Below are 14,622 nucleotides of genomic sequence, written 5' to 3' on the forward strand. Positions count from 1 at the left end.
CAAATCCGGCTTCCAGTCTGTTTCTGTGGTTTTACTGGAACACGGCCAGTCCATTTGTTTACAGATATTCTATGGCTGTGTTCAAGATACAACTGCAGCGCTGAATCATTCCAACAGAGACTGCATGGGCCACAAAGCCCAAAATATTTATTATCTGGCCCCTGCCACAATAATATTTATTACGACCCCTGCTTTAGAATTTTTTTGGGTGGAATTACTAACAATGTAAGTTGTCATACTAGTATCACCTCATGCTTAAATTCCAAACTAACCTTTCAAAAAATATTGCTTACTTGTTTTCTTTTAAATCTTCTTGGCTCATTTCTTGGGGATGACTGACATCTCTTGGAAAAGTAACAATAATCTCGACACCTATATAAAGGCATGACAATAGCAGAAAGAAGAAGGAAGTAATGAATTCCAGTAGCAACCAAGAATTTTCTTTTGGGTTATTTGGCTAATCTGTTCTTAATGATTACATTATGGACATTATCGAGGGACTGAGGTTTAGCCGTCTTTGTATCTTTCCTGTCCAGCATATCATAGGTCCTAAATAAATACTTGCTTAAAGAGCACAAAATTGTATAACAAAACTTTCCAGGTGTAAAATTAATTTTTCTGACAAGCAGTGTTGTCCCCTTATGGAGAAAACAAAGCCTCCTTCTGTAAAGTGTAACTGATAACACCTACTTCACTGGAATCACTGGATTGTTCTGAGACTTAATACGAGATAATTATTTTGTCCAATGAGAATTTGCTCATATTTGTCATTTTGGTCATCTCCTATCTGATTCCATGGAATGATTCCCAGTATAAGCCTGAAGACAGAAAGTTCCAACTTACAGAATCAATGCTTGCTTACAAACATGTTAAACAAATTTATGCAGAAAAACTAGTGTGAACCACACCAAAATCACCTGTCCTTTATGGTTTGTTCGTCTATTTATTTTTTTCCATTCAATAAAATTTTGTTAAGTATATGCCAAACACAACTCTTTGTGCTGAAGATATAGAAATAAACAAGGTGCCACTGTGGCCCTAGCAGTGACAATAAATAAGAAAACAAAGACTAGAGGGAGGTAAGCATTGTGATAGAAGTGTGCCAGTGGTGTTATGGGAACACAGAGGAGTGTCTTTCCAGAAGGACGCAGTGCTTGTCCTGGTATTCATGTATTTGTGAGAGCCATTTATTCAGTCTGCGTGTGCCCAGAGGAGCTACAGTGTTAATCAGCTCCACTGATGGAATGCTAGGGAAAAAGCATAGCAGAGAAGATAAGAGTGGGTGTGAATCAGACAGGTCTGGGTCTACATTGCTCCTCTGCCACTTCTTGGGTGACCTTGGGAAAGTCAGTTAATAGCTATCATCATCAGCATTATCTCAGTTAGTAGGTTTTTATTATTTTTAAAGGACTTTGGATATTTTGTCAAATATGTAGAACCACCATAGTGAAAGCATTTTTATGCCTTTGTTATTTAGGAGACTAATGCATTAAAAAAAAAACAGTAAACATTTACAAAAAGAAAAGTTTTATTTACAACCAGGCAAGTGATAATAGTATTTACTATCTATGTCATCCAATATTACATTTGGTGGTGTCATGGAAACATATCTGCCCTTGGTTTTCTTGATGTTTCTCAGCTAGGACAACATGATTGCATGTTTTCTAATATAAACGACGGCAAGGAACACGTCTCTAAAAATGAAGTTTTCTTGGAATCGTCAATATATTTTTTTAACTTTTCAAAAATCTTACCACCACACTATTCCTGTAGAACGAAATGAGATACTTGGAATTACAGAGTTGAAAGGAACTTAGAGGTCATCTGATCCAAGCCCTTCATTTTAGAGACGCAGAAAGTGATTGCCGTAGGTTGTGTGACATGCTCAAGGCTGCTGCCACGTATGAAAGGAAGATGGCTGTCTTTCATAACATTTTTGTAATCATTCTTGAGTGCAAAAACCTAGCTGACATGTTAGAGTAAGAAAAACATATAGTGTACGTTCCTAATGACTAACGTGTCAGTGAAAAGGATGTTCTAGTACAAAGGCTAGGAGCAGTTAGTACTTTGCTGTGGAGGTTAGAAAACTGCAGAGTGTCTTCACGTGAACACGTTCTTAAGAATGACTGTACTTTTACAATTATCGAGGACTAATAAACCCTGAATATTTTCAAGCAAACGTAATGTGTTCCAATGCCTGTTAATTGGTTGATTTCTTTTTTAAACCAAGAAACAAAGATACAATAAGCAAGTATAAGAGATATTTGCATTTTTAGAAATTGTTAAAAGCTAATGGCCCTATCCCAATTGTTGGTACTCAATTGGGGGAAAAAAAGATCGTAGATTGTTCTGACACTGAAATTAGCTGGGAACATACAAACGTTCTCTGTCTCTTGAATACTGTGCTTGGTCGTGGGAGCCTCTGAAACTACCCAGTGGGCCAGGAAAAATAATCTATTGTCACATGTAAAAATAAAAAGCTTGCTCCTGTCTGAGTGTATCTTTCCACATCAGGAGGTACAAATTAACCCCACCAGACAATGTTACAGGGGGGAGAAACTAAAAGCCAACATTTAAACAGAGTCGGAAACATAATTTCTTCTCAGAAGAGGTGAAAATGACATTCATGAAAGTCAGAAAATGATCAGTAACTTGTTAATGTTAAAACCATTAGGAAAATGAAAACTTAAAATTGGCCCAGCCTAATTCATTCAATGAAGAAAAATCATTTTCCCCAGAAAAGTCTTCTTTTCCTGTGTCTGCTACTTGTCCTGTTTAAATTGATGGGCGTCGAGGTTCAAAATATTTGGATACTCTCTCCAAATTTTGATAATTTCCTAAACTGTGAATCTCAACACAGGATGTTTTAAAATTACATTTTCCAGCCTCCTTTGCCACTGGAGTTCAGAAAGCTAACTTGAGAGACAGATTCACGTGAGGTACAAGAGAAAAGATAAGGTATAGGCATCATTTTTGCTGATGTGGGTGTCAGCAGAGGGAGGGGGTCAAAGGCTGATGTGGGAGCAGCTCCCTGGTTGTGGCAGAAACAGCACAATTTGGGGGTGACTGGAGGTCGGTTTTGAGATGTAGTTAAAAGAATTCTTCCTGACAGTCCAGAGTTCGGTTCCTCTCTTTTGGTTTTTCAATGGCCTGTGAACTTTTTAATACCTTTTAAAACTTCCTTCCTTTTTAATCCAACTAGGGTAGACTCTGTTATTTGCAACTAACAATCCTGATGGATATACATTGTATTTAAAAAGTTTCTTTTAGCCCAGTAATTTCAGGAAATAGGTTCTTATTCACTCACAAAAAGAGTAATTTTTTTGAAGAAGAAGATTAGCCCTGAGCTATCATCTGCCACCAATCCTCCTCTCTTTTGCTGAGGAAGACGGGCCCTGAGCTAACATCCTGCCCATCTTCCTCTACTTTATATGTGGGACACCTGCCACAGCATGGCTTGACAAGCAGTGCTAGGTCCGTACCCAGGGTCCAAACCAGTGAACACCAGGCCACCAAAGAGGAACATGAGAACTTAACCACTGCACCACAGGGCCAGCCACTGAAAAGAGTAATTTTACGTGCTCAATTTTCAGTCTACAAGGTTTTCATCTATGTTCTGTGAAAATAGCTGATTGGGGAATGTAAGAAGATTTTTATACTAAGGAAAAGGACGAGGAATTTTTGATTGGTCTATAAATTGTATTTTACACATTACCATCCATAAAAGCCCATAAAAAAGCAAATGCAGGCTGCAGGAGCACTTAGCTAACTTCTGGAGAGAGATCCAAACGTTATGGAATATACGTATATATACATATGTATATATATGTATATAATATGTTTGTATTTAACATATATATGTGTGTATATATATTAGTTAGTGGTGCTCCTTGTTCAATAGAATAATAACACACTGGAAAAACAGATATAAACTGAATGATCAAACGTGTATATCCACAACAAATAGTCGCACAGTATATGCATAAAGTCTTCATAAAGAACACAAGCACTTTAAACATTAACGACTTGGACTATGTTAGAAACATGTAAATGGGATTTAAAGAGATTTATTGACATTTAAGATGAATACAATGCATAATAATGCCCTAAATATTTTTATTTCAGACTTTATGACTGAAAGAGTAGCTCGCTGAACTGAAGACTCTCAATTGTGAGAGGAAACTTTATCAGAAAAATAATTGCTTCTTTCAAATATGTAACTCAAGTTATTAAAGCTTAAAACAGCAAGAGCTTAGTGGAGATGCTGCGTAAGTCTTACGGCTCCTATGTGAAAACCAAAAATATCACAAATAGATTTAAAAAGAATTACTAGCTCCTCAAGTGGCAAGTCATCTCCAAATTGAGCAGAACAAACTCTTTCTTTAACCTCTTGGAAGGTTCTTGGGACGCGATTGGGCTTCTGAGAACTCAGCTTTGAGGTCTTTGAAAGTCAAAGGCAGACCGCAAGGACTGTTGGGAAGAGGACCAAGATTTGTTTATTTTGATTAGGTTCGGTGTTCATGGTGTTACTCATTTCAAATGTTAGGAAATCATTCTTTGCCCTCAGCCTGGGGAAAGGAGGTTCTGAGTGAGTCTGCGAAAGGCAGGAGGCTCCCCAGGAGAGGGCGGCATCGCACAGGAGGCCACGGGAGACTGCGGCTACGACAGCGCTGCAGCCTTCAGGGAGCTTCACAGGGATGAGGGAAAACAGACAACCAAGAGGGCAGCTTCCCTGGCGTCAGAAAATTGCCAGAGAGAAACTGGAGCAGTTCAAATAAATGTTTAACCTAAGAAGTTTATAGGTGAACAGATGATCAACAAATGTGATAGGTGTGGCAGCTATTTTCTGAAGCAAGAATCTGCAAATACCTTGTGGTCTGTTAAATGCAAGGACGCTTATGGGTACGACAGGATAACATATTTGGAATGAGTGTTGTTCTGGAAAGTTCCAGACTTATGGCCTCGTAGAATGAAAGACTGAGACTTGGGGCTTTAATGCCTTGTTCAGTCCCCCATCTTCTCCTCAAGGGAGGAGCTCTGGGACCACAGCTAATGGACAAATGCCTGGCTCTGGAAGGGAACAGACCCCTGGGGCTGATGGAAGATTCTGAGAGGAAAGAGATGGGTGGAAGATATTATCAAATAAAAAGGAAAGGGGCAGAGAATGGCTGGCTGAGCTGGAATGGGGTGAAACAAAGAGAAGAGCCAGCAGAGGGATGCCCGTTTGGGCAGGGGCAAGTTGCCAAGACTCACAGATTCAAACACGGACAAAAGGCTATGAATACGAGTGAGTTTTCTTTCCCATGTGCTTTTATGTATTTTCAAAGGTCTACACTGAGTACTACCGAAATTAGGGGGGAAATCCAAATAATCAAAGTTATTTTTGTAAACACATCAAGGACAGAGGCCAGATACCTTCCGTCCTGGGTCTTGGGTCTTGTCCGTCAGCACTTGGCTCTCCTTCACTAACCAATATGGAATGACCACAGTCATCGTCTTGGTCAAACTCCTGAAATATCATAAAATGGAGACTCAGTTATTCGATGTACTACTTTGTTGGCAGAGTGAATGTTGATTTTTCTAGGCTAAAATTTCACACTGTGAATTCCTTTTAAATGGGATAAAGTATTTAGGGCTAAAATAATGGGAAAGTATCTGTTCCTGGAGCACCAGGCTCAGACAGACGTGGACGTGATTAATTACATAATCAAAAACAAAGATCAAAGCTGAAATCACATAGACACTCAGAAATTCAATATTTTGTGCTTTATCATGTCAGCATCCAGGCTGCTAAGCTGCCACAAATTCCATCTGGGTGGGTAACTGGAAAGAATCCTTTGGCCACAGTCACAGTGAACAACCCCAAAGGAACATGATCTTTTCCATAATGCCTTCCTGGAGCATCATTTACAAATGCGGAGGGTGGAAATCCCTGCCCCGTATGGAAGCCTCAGATAGAACCCTTGACTGAAAGGAGACAGCAAAGCTGATTAAAGTTCTCTCTCTGACAGCTTTCTGATCTAATCATGGCACACAAACTCTCAAACTTCTTTTTTACCCTCTAGAAAATAATCATTATGCTGAAAAACACGGTTGAAAACCAACTCAACTTATAAAAACTACTCCAAACTCTCTAAAGAAGAAAGATTTTCTCATTAGAGTTCGTTGTTGTTGATAGTTTCCTTCATTAGAAGTTGTTGCTAATGATTTTGCCCTTTTGGACGTCTGGAACAGTGATAAATGCGAGCAGTAGTTAAAACATCCCATCGCAACCTGGACATTACGATTAGCTCTCTGGCGTCTATGATCTGGATGAACCACCTATTTAAGAAGAGTGTCAAATAAAAAAAGTCTTTGCCCTAAATGCAGACGCCTGTCAGACAAGCAGGCAGTCTTTATCACAAAGCCTCTGCTATTGCATTCATTAATTCCCAAGGGAGCTTGGGAATCTTTTCTTTTTCACTTTGCTCATTTTACTTATTACAAAAAATAACCAAAATAAAAACCCTCCATTTATACTGCCATTAAAATACTTTAGGCATTCAGTCATAGTAACTTAGTTGTCGTACCTTACTTTTATGCAGCAGGATGTACTTTTTAAAGCATTTTCTGCCTCCGGGCAAAGGTTAGGTGCCCTACTCAGTCCTGGTTGTCAGCGGCAGAGGGCAGGACTGGATGGCTCACCTGACCCTAGACTGTTGTCCATTTCACTGCTTATCCTGCTCTGCATTTAAAAAATTCTACCAATATCTGACAAATTTCTTTTCCCTCTCATCCAATTACAAAAGGGGGGAGGGTTACCCTTTTAAGACTGTATGGAAATACAAAAAAGTATTTTTAAAAAAGCAGAGAAGAAAATCACCTATAATCCTACAAATAAAAAGCAAACATTGTTAACAAAGAAATCATATTTCTTTGTCTTCTTCCTAAGTATTTAAAAGATATAGTTGCATCATACGATTTTGTATCTGGCCTTTTCATTGGAGTATAATTTACATAGCAATTGACTAAGCAAACATCATTTTAATGGAATTTTAAATTTCCTTCCCTCTACAAATATCTGTGAGAGGGTCCTAACAGTATTTGCTGAGCCCCATGAGTCTTACAAGGTATGTGCCATAATGCTTATTAGACAGTTTCTAATTCTTCATTGTTACACAAAGTGTCATGAACATCTTTGCAATTATGCATTATGTCTTTAGAATAGATTCCTAGATATGGAATTATTGACCCAAGGAGTATGAAAAATTGTAAGTGTGTTTTACACACACGGCTTTAAAAGTAAAGTTTACACTTACAACTTGCACTCTACCAGTAGCACATGAGCGTGTTCCACTACACCTTCTCCCTCCAGCACTTCATTTTTAGTAACGTAATATATGGAATTGGTCATCTTGTTGTGGTTGGAATGTGCATACTTTGATTAGTAGAAAAGTTGGAGATAGTTTCAGATGCTTATTGACCATTGAATTTTTCTTTTTAGTATATATATATATAGTTTTGGTTCAGAATCTTAGTCTAGAATACTCCATGGGACCTCCAAGTAGACTTCTACTATTTCATGTAATTACAGGGATTCCATGAACTTTTTATGCTAAACTTTGGAAAATAGCAGCCCTCATTTGGAAGTGTTAAAGACATAACTGTTTCTCACCTCAGGTTTCTATGTTGGTTAATTGCCTGTGGTCAGCCTCAACTGCTCAGTTCATTTATTAGTCGGTCCTTCAGGAAAAGTTAGAAGACACAGAGTATGGGCACCTATCTACAAAGTCCATAATGATGGCTAGCATTTACATGTATAGTGCCTAAAAGTAGGAATTAATGTCTTCTTTTTACACATGAGGCCCAGAGAAGTTAAGTAATTTACCCAAGGTCACATAGCTAGCCAGGATTCACAGAGAGCCAGGATTCACACACAGACTCTGAAGTCTGGTTCCAGAACTCTTAACCACCTTGCTTTCCTGTTACTGTGAAAAGTTCAAAATAGAGAATCTCAACAAGAACCAGAAAGAAAAGAATAACAATAAGCAAAATTAAGAGAAAGGATACTTAAACCTAATTTATAAGTTTTGCACAGGAAAAAACAAAAGATGTGTGAGACTGACAAATGTCTGACAAAAATTTCTTCCATAGAATAGATTGAAAAAACATAAGCATTACAAACAAAAAGGATGTAAGGAATAATATCTACTTTGAAGGTTATCATGGAAATGAAGATGCTAAACAGAAACAGCCCAGAATTTTCCAATTTCTTTTAGAATGCTAAATATGAAAGACTTTAAGGCGGGCTTGGGTGCCACAAGGAGGAGAATTGAAATAATGACACTCAGTCATGAGTGAAGGAGAGAAAATATTAGAACAGCATATCCCAAACACAGACAGATTTCATAAACTATTGACAATAAGGCGGGAGGTGACAATAGACGAGAAGTGGAGCCGTGCATTCTGATCTGCAAACAGAATGCCAAACACAGAGGAGAGAAAAGAGGCATCGTAATCATACATAATTAAATTTGCAAAAAAGATTCTCCTTAAATGAAAAAGCATTGGGAGAGGCTATAAAGAACCTCTCAGGAGCAATCCTACAAGCAAGGCAGCTGCTTATATTTGTAAACTATAAACACCGATTGCAGACAACCAAAAAGAAAAGCCAGCTTTCATTCAAAGAAAAGAAGTGGAGGATAACCTTGGGTTTTGCAATTTAAACCCTAGAGATAGCACTAGGGAACAAAAGACAAGTTGAATAGTCAGAGTCTGTTTCTCCCTCAGAAATGAGTCCAAAGTTATTTCAACCATAATAAGAAAAATATAGAGTGAAAGGTCAAAAAATGTTTTAAAGTTGCATGGAAAAAATGTAGTAATATCATGGGATTTTTTAGTCCTTTTAAAAAGAAAACTGATCAAACATACCATAAAAAAATAAAAAGTAAATATGTTTTTGTTTGTCAATTTCTAATCCATGACACTCACTGTAAAGATAGCAGGGTTTCTCAGCCTCAGCACTGTCAACATTTGGGGCTAGATAGTTCTTTGCTGTGGAGGGCCTATCCTGTCCTTTGTAGGATGTTTATCAGCATCCCTGGCTTCTACCCACTAGATGCCAATTGCAAATCACATATCCAGAATATATTAAGAATTCTCTAAACCCAACATTAAGAAAATAAGCAATCCAATCAGAAAACGGACAAAGTACTTGAACAGACAATTTATGCTGATGGTGAATAAACAAAAAAATTTTTTAACGTTAGTCATTAAGGAAATGCAAATTAAAACCACATTGAGATACCACCATATATCTATTAGAATGGTTAAAATAAAAATTACTGACAGTACCAAATGCTGGCAAGAATGTAGAGAAACTGGATTTCTCATTCATTGCTGGTGAGAATATAAAATGGTAGAGCCACTCTGGAATACTGTTGGGCAATTTTTTAAAAAGTTAAACATACGTTTACCATATGACTCTGGACTCCTGGGTCTGTATGCTAGAGAAATGAAAGTGTAAGTTCGTACAAAAATCTGGCCACAGGTGTTCCTAGTAGCTTTATTTGTAATAGCCCCAAACTGGAAACAACCCAAACATCTTTTGACAGGTGAATGGCTAAATAAACTGTGGAACAAAATATAATTGTAATAGAATAGCAGTTAGCAATATAAAGAAACCATTGATATACACATTGACTTGGATCTATCTCGAGCATTATGCTGAGTGGAAAAAGCCAATCTCAAAAGTTTACATGTATGATAATTCCATTTACACGGCATTCTCAAAATGACAACATTATAGAGACGCAGAATGGATCAGTGGGTGCCAAGGGTTAAGGAAATGGGGAGGGTGGGGTAGCAGGAGGGGACTCCTTTGTGGTGACAGAACAGTTCTGTGTCTTAATTGTGGTGATTCAGGGGATAAAATGTCACAGAGCTGTACACACAGACACACACAAACAGAAGAAAGAAAGAAAAAGGAACGCATGCAAAAACCAGTAAAATCTGAGCAAGGTCTGCAGTTCAGTTAATTGTGTTGTGTCAATGTCAACTCCGCAGTTTTGACAGTCTCCTGTAGTTATGATGATAGTTCCCACTGCGGGAAGCTGGAGAAGGTTACACAGGACCTCTCTGTACTATTTTTACAAATTCTTGTGAATCTATAATCATTTCAAAACAAAAAGTTTTAAAAATTAAATTTTTGTTTTTTGTTTTCTTTGTTGTTTTGGGATGATTTTTGGAAGGAGAAAAGGACTGAAAGTTCTTTACTCCACCCTCTCCAAAAGTGCCCACTGTTATTTATAAATATTATATCCATATCTCATTAACTTTTAAAAATAAACAATTTGTGGCCACGTTTTTCCTTACCAATAAAATATGAATAGTAATCTTTTTAACTGTTTGGGCTATGTTAATTTTTATAAAAATTCAAAAGTAAGTACACAGTGCAAAATTCATCTCCAATTCTCTCACTGTAGGCGATCAGTGTTACCAGTTTGTGGTGTCTTGGATATCATTCCACAGTTTTCAGTGGATCATAATATTTGTTACTAGTTCTGTTACTGTAACATGAGGGACTTTTTGTGGAGTCATTCTTCATGGGTCAGGGGGGACAACCAGGACCAAGAAGGCACCTCCTTTGTGGTATCCTGTGATGGATTTGACATGATCAGATTAGGATCTTCTCCTTTTGCACACTAACTTACATAAAGAGAAGTTGCATTTTATTATTTAGTATGAATTCAACCTCAACAATATTCTGTGGTATTAGATACACACACGCAGACACACACACACAATGCATGAGTCTCAGGGCTGACTAGCTAATCACTGCTCTGAGATTGAACCTGTCTTATCAATTGTGCTTTAAATTTCTTCACGATTACATTTAAAAATATCATTGTAATATGTACTCATTCTAAAACATTCAAGCAAAACAAAGGAAGTAGGAGATGGGGTAGGTTATCCATTTTTTGTTAGTTTGTTCCTTTAAAGATAGCACCTTACCTCGCTGCCGCTTATACTTTGTAAGGTTACGTTTTGGTTTTTAGTCACTGTCATCGTATCAGTTGAAGAGTTTGTATCATGACAAATGTCAAGCAATGATTCAGCATGTCTTTCTGCCAAAAGAAACATAATAACGTGTTTTGATAAGACTCCAGCAATTTTCACTAATTTCACTGGAAGATAGAACTCTAGGTTCTAAAATCAGTTCCATTTTGTCAATGATTTCCTGAAATAGTGGTCTGGGATCCTGACGAAACTTCAGGAGATAATTTTCACAGGAAAAGATGTAAGGACAAGAGTCCACAGAACAGATGGGTTTTTGTTTGTTTGTTTAAGAAAAAAAAAGTCAGGCAAAGTTGCTCAGTGAAATCCCCACTGCAGGCTGGAAATTACTTTTGCTCTAGCTACCAAAGATAAAAGCACTCAGCTACTCCAAGCACACTTCCTGTCTAGCACTTGAAGCCACATTAAATTGACAGAGTTCTGAACACCAAACAGTGAACTCTCAGGTGGTTCTCAGGGGTCTTGCTCTCATATGCAATCCCCCCTTGCTATCCTGATTCTTCAAATAAGCATGGGCTCTTTGACGAAAACTTCTTCCTCTTCCAATGGTTCTTCCATCTATCTTGTAACTGAAACAAAATTGAACAAGTGATCTTTACTCAGACTCTCCATTTCCTCACTATATTTTCCTTCTTTACTCTGCTATCTATCTTCTGTCTCTGTCCTGCCATTGAAACTTCTCACTTCCTTCCCACATCTGCTTTGTAACCTCTTTTCCAATTTGACACTGTTTCCCACTCCATCCTTCATGCAACTCTCTCCCAATTCTCCTCCTCCCTCTCTCACTCTGCAAGTGCCTCTGTGCACACCACTCTCTAACTGTGGGGGCACCTCCTTGGCTCAGCCCCCTATAATTTTCTCACCATCATCAATCCTTCAATGATATTACCCACTCTCAGGTCATCACAATCTCCTTTTTGTAGAGAACTCCCAAACTAGCATATCGACCCATCCTCTTCCACAAATCCTCACAAGTCCTGTCCTACATAAAATTGTTACTTGAAAGTCCCAAGGTTCCATGAAATGCAATGTTTTAGAGCTCATCGCCTTCAATATCCTCGCCAAACCAGAGTGTTCTCCTATTTTGTTGATTATATTTCCTTCCCCCACTTCTCAGGGCTGGAACTTTGGAATCACGTTTGACTCAACTCTCTCAACTTTTGACTGTGTGTCTCCTCTGCCGACTGTACATCACCAAGCTCTGTGAACTCTCCTTTCACAACATCTCTTTGACTCACCATACACATCACCTTCCAGGCCCACTACCACACCATGCCCAAGTGCTCTTTTTCTGGTGCTCATCACCACACTCTTGGGCACTTCTATAGTTTCTTGATAGAGCTCCCTGCCATGAGTCTCTTCCTTTGAATCCATTCTACACAATAAGAATAGGTTAATTTTCCTAAAATATGGCTTTCATCATTCCCTGGCTGAAAATTCTTTAGGGACTCAGTTTTGTTGAAAAAAAAATCATGTCCTTCAGTTTGGCATTTAATGGGTCCTCAGTGGACCCAGTTTCTTTATGTATCTGATCTTATGTGTTCCTTTTCCCTGACATGAACTTTTGGTTCTAGTCTCCTGTTTGCCCCTCGGGTAAACCATGCGCGCTTACAGTATGGTACCTCTGCTCCATAAAGTCAAATCCCATTGTTTTTCAAGAACTAGATTGAGGTTCATCTCTTCATGAAAGCTTCCTGTGTACGGCCTTGCTCTTTTCCCGGAAACTTCAAATAAAAGCCAGTCAAACAATACAGTCAAGCAGCTTTCACAAAGTCACACATTACTCAGAGGCACTTTTTTCATTACACTTTTCTCTGAGGCTGTTCCTATGTCTTTGCTCAGACTCTTTCTCTCCATCTACATCAAAACTTCTCTCTTTTCCCCTTCCTTTTATATCTTGTCCAACATTCGAAAATGACCAGAAGTCCCTCTTTCCCTTTCAAGTCCACAACAAGCTCTTTCTCCTCTGACTTATGTGGTGTGTTCCTGACCATATTGAGCACTTGCAAAAATTAGACCTCTTGGCATCCCTCAGAACACCTAGCCATAGGCCTTGTCCAGAGTCACTGTGCAATAAACAGTTGTTGGCTTGATTTCTTTAAATGGATTTATCAGATACATGTAGAAGAAGAAAGATTTCTAACAGAGTTTTTATAGTTGGGGAACTTTGAAAGGGGAATAGAAATATTTACCTGGTTTTGGCATACAATTCATTAGAATGTCCAATAACTGCTGTTTCCTAAAACTCTCTATTTGTGACACATAGTGTATTGCTGATTTTCCACTAAAATCACAGAGTTTAGGATCTCTAGAAAGAATAGAATCAACATTAAAGATTATTTAGTTAAATCTGTTGAAAAAGAAAACCAATATGAGAGGAAAAACATTGACATCAAATAAATAAAAGTCATCTTATGTGGTCTGGGGATAAAAATAATGACTTCAAAATGTATGAGAGAGAGAGTGACAAGTTTTCAAGACTCTTAAATCAAAGGAATGTGCTGTGTATCTTATTCACACTCCCATTCTAAAGATGTTCTAACATTTGCAGAAAATTTCCAACTTTAAACAAAATTTTCATAATTCTTTAATGATGCATACATCAGGTAAAGATGAAACATCTTGATAAACTGTTGTCTTATCACAAATAGACGATTGATTAGTTTTTTCTTTCCAATGATTTAGCTGACTGCTTTAATTTCTTGATATTTCTTTTTTCTAATGTTAACAGCTAGCTCTTTTACCATTTAAAATAGTAGGATGGCATAGAATCTCTCTTTAAAATTAAGGTCATATGCTCATTTCACAGGGTCTTGGTTGAATAGAGCAATCTTGTCCTAACATCTCTCTTTGAGTGATCTTTTCATTCCTCTTTGCCTTATCCTGTGCTTGTTAAACCCAACTGGCTGATCTTAGGGCTCCTCACAACAGCATGAATATCCTCTCTATGCTGTAGTGCATCCTAGGACTAGACATCAGCTCATAGAGATCCAGAGGGTGAATGATGAGAATACTATTAACAGGTCATGGTCAGGGAAACAATGATAAAACTTGCTTCACTAGTCACAGTCTGTGTCAAGGAGTCAGCTGATCATGGTCTGTGACCTAAAACCTTTGAATTTGAATCTCTTTGTTGCTATGGAACAGAGTAACACTTTATGATCTGCAACAAAATTCTCTTATGGCTTTTCTTCATCAAAGGTCACGATTCAAAAGAAATAGCATAGGACCAAGAATCAGGGGACTGCCACTACCATAATATGAGGCCGTTAGCAAGTCACTTAACTAGTTGAGACCTCAGTTTGCTCGTCTGCCTTGATTAGAGTTTCTCCATGTGGCGTTATTTGATTTCCTGTATTCTGGACCCCACTCCCGCCATACTTAACACCATCTCTGGGGTGGTGTCCAGCAATTTTCACTTTGAACAATCTCTCAGCTGTTTCTCAACACTAAAGTCTGAGGTAGCACCCAACTTCCATCTTCACCTTCTTGACTATAATTTTGTTCTTGAAGGTTCCTCTTTCATTTTTTTCCAAAACAAAATTCATGTGAAATACTGAGAAAGAG

At 38.1% G+C, this 14,622-nt stretch overlaps 1 protein-coding gene across 1 annotated transcript in view; it reads right to left on the reverse strand.

Moving 5' to 3' along the window:
* The window catches only part of MAP3K19 (mitogen-activated protein kinase kinase kinase 19), a 59,257-nt gene that overhangs the window by 27,830 nt on the left and 16,805 nt on the right, over nucleotides 1-14,622 (reverse strand). Inside the window, exons 5-8 of the mRNA XM_070507580.1 lie at nucleotides 13,248-13,363; nucleotides 10,993-11,105; nucleotides 5,416-5,509; nucleotides 294-372 (exon numbers count right to left, since the gene is read on the reverse strand). Of these exons, the coding sequence (XP_070363681.1) occupies nucleotides 294-372; nucleotides 5,416-5,509; nucleotides 10,993-11,105; nucleotides 13,248-13,363 (402 nt within the window). The remainder of the gene's footprint in view (nucleotides 1-293; nucleotides 373-5,415; nucleotides 5,510-10,992; nucleotides 11,106-13,247; nucleotides 13,364-14,622) is intronic.

Source organism: Equus asinus, chromosome 4, assembly GCF_041296235.1.
Source record: "Equus asinus isolate D_3611 breed Donkey chromosome 4, EquAss-T2T_v2, whole genome shotgun sequence".
NCBI classification, from domain to species: Eukaryota; Metazoa; Chordata; class Mammalia; order Perissodactyla; family Equidae; genus Equus; species Equus asinus.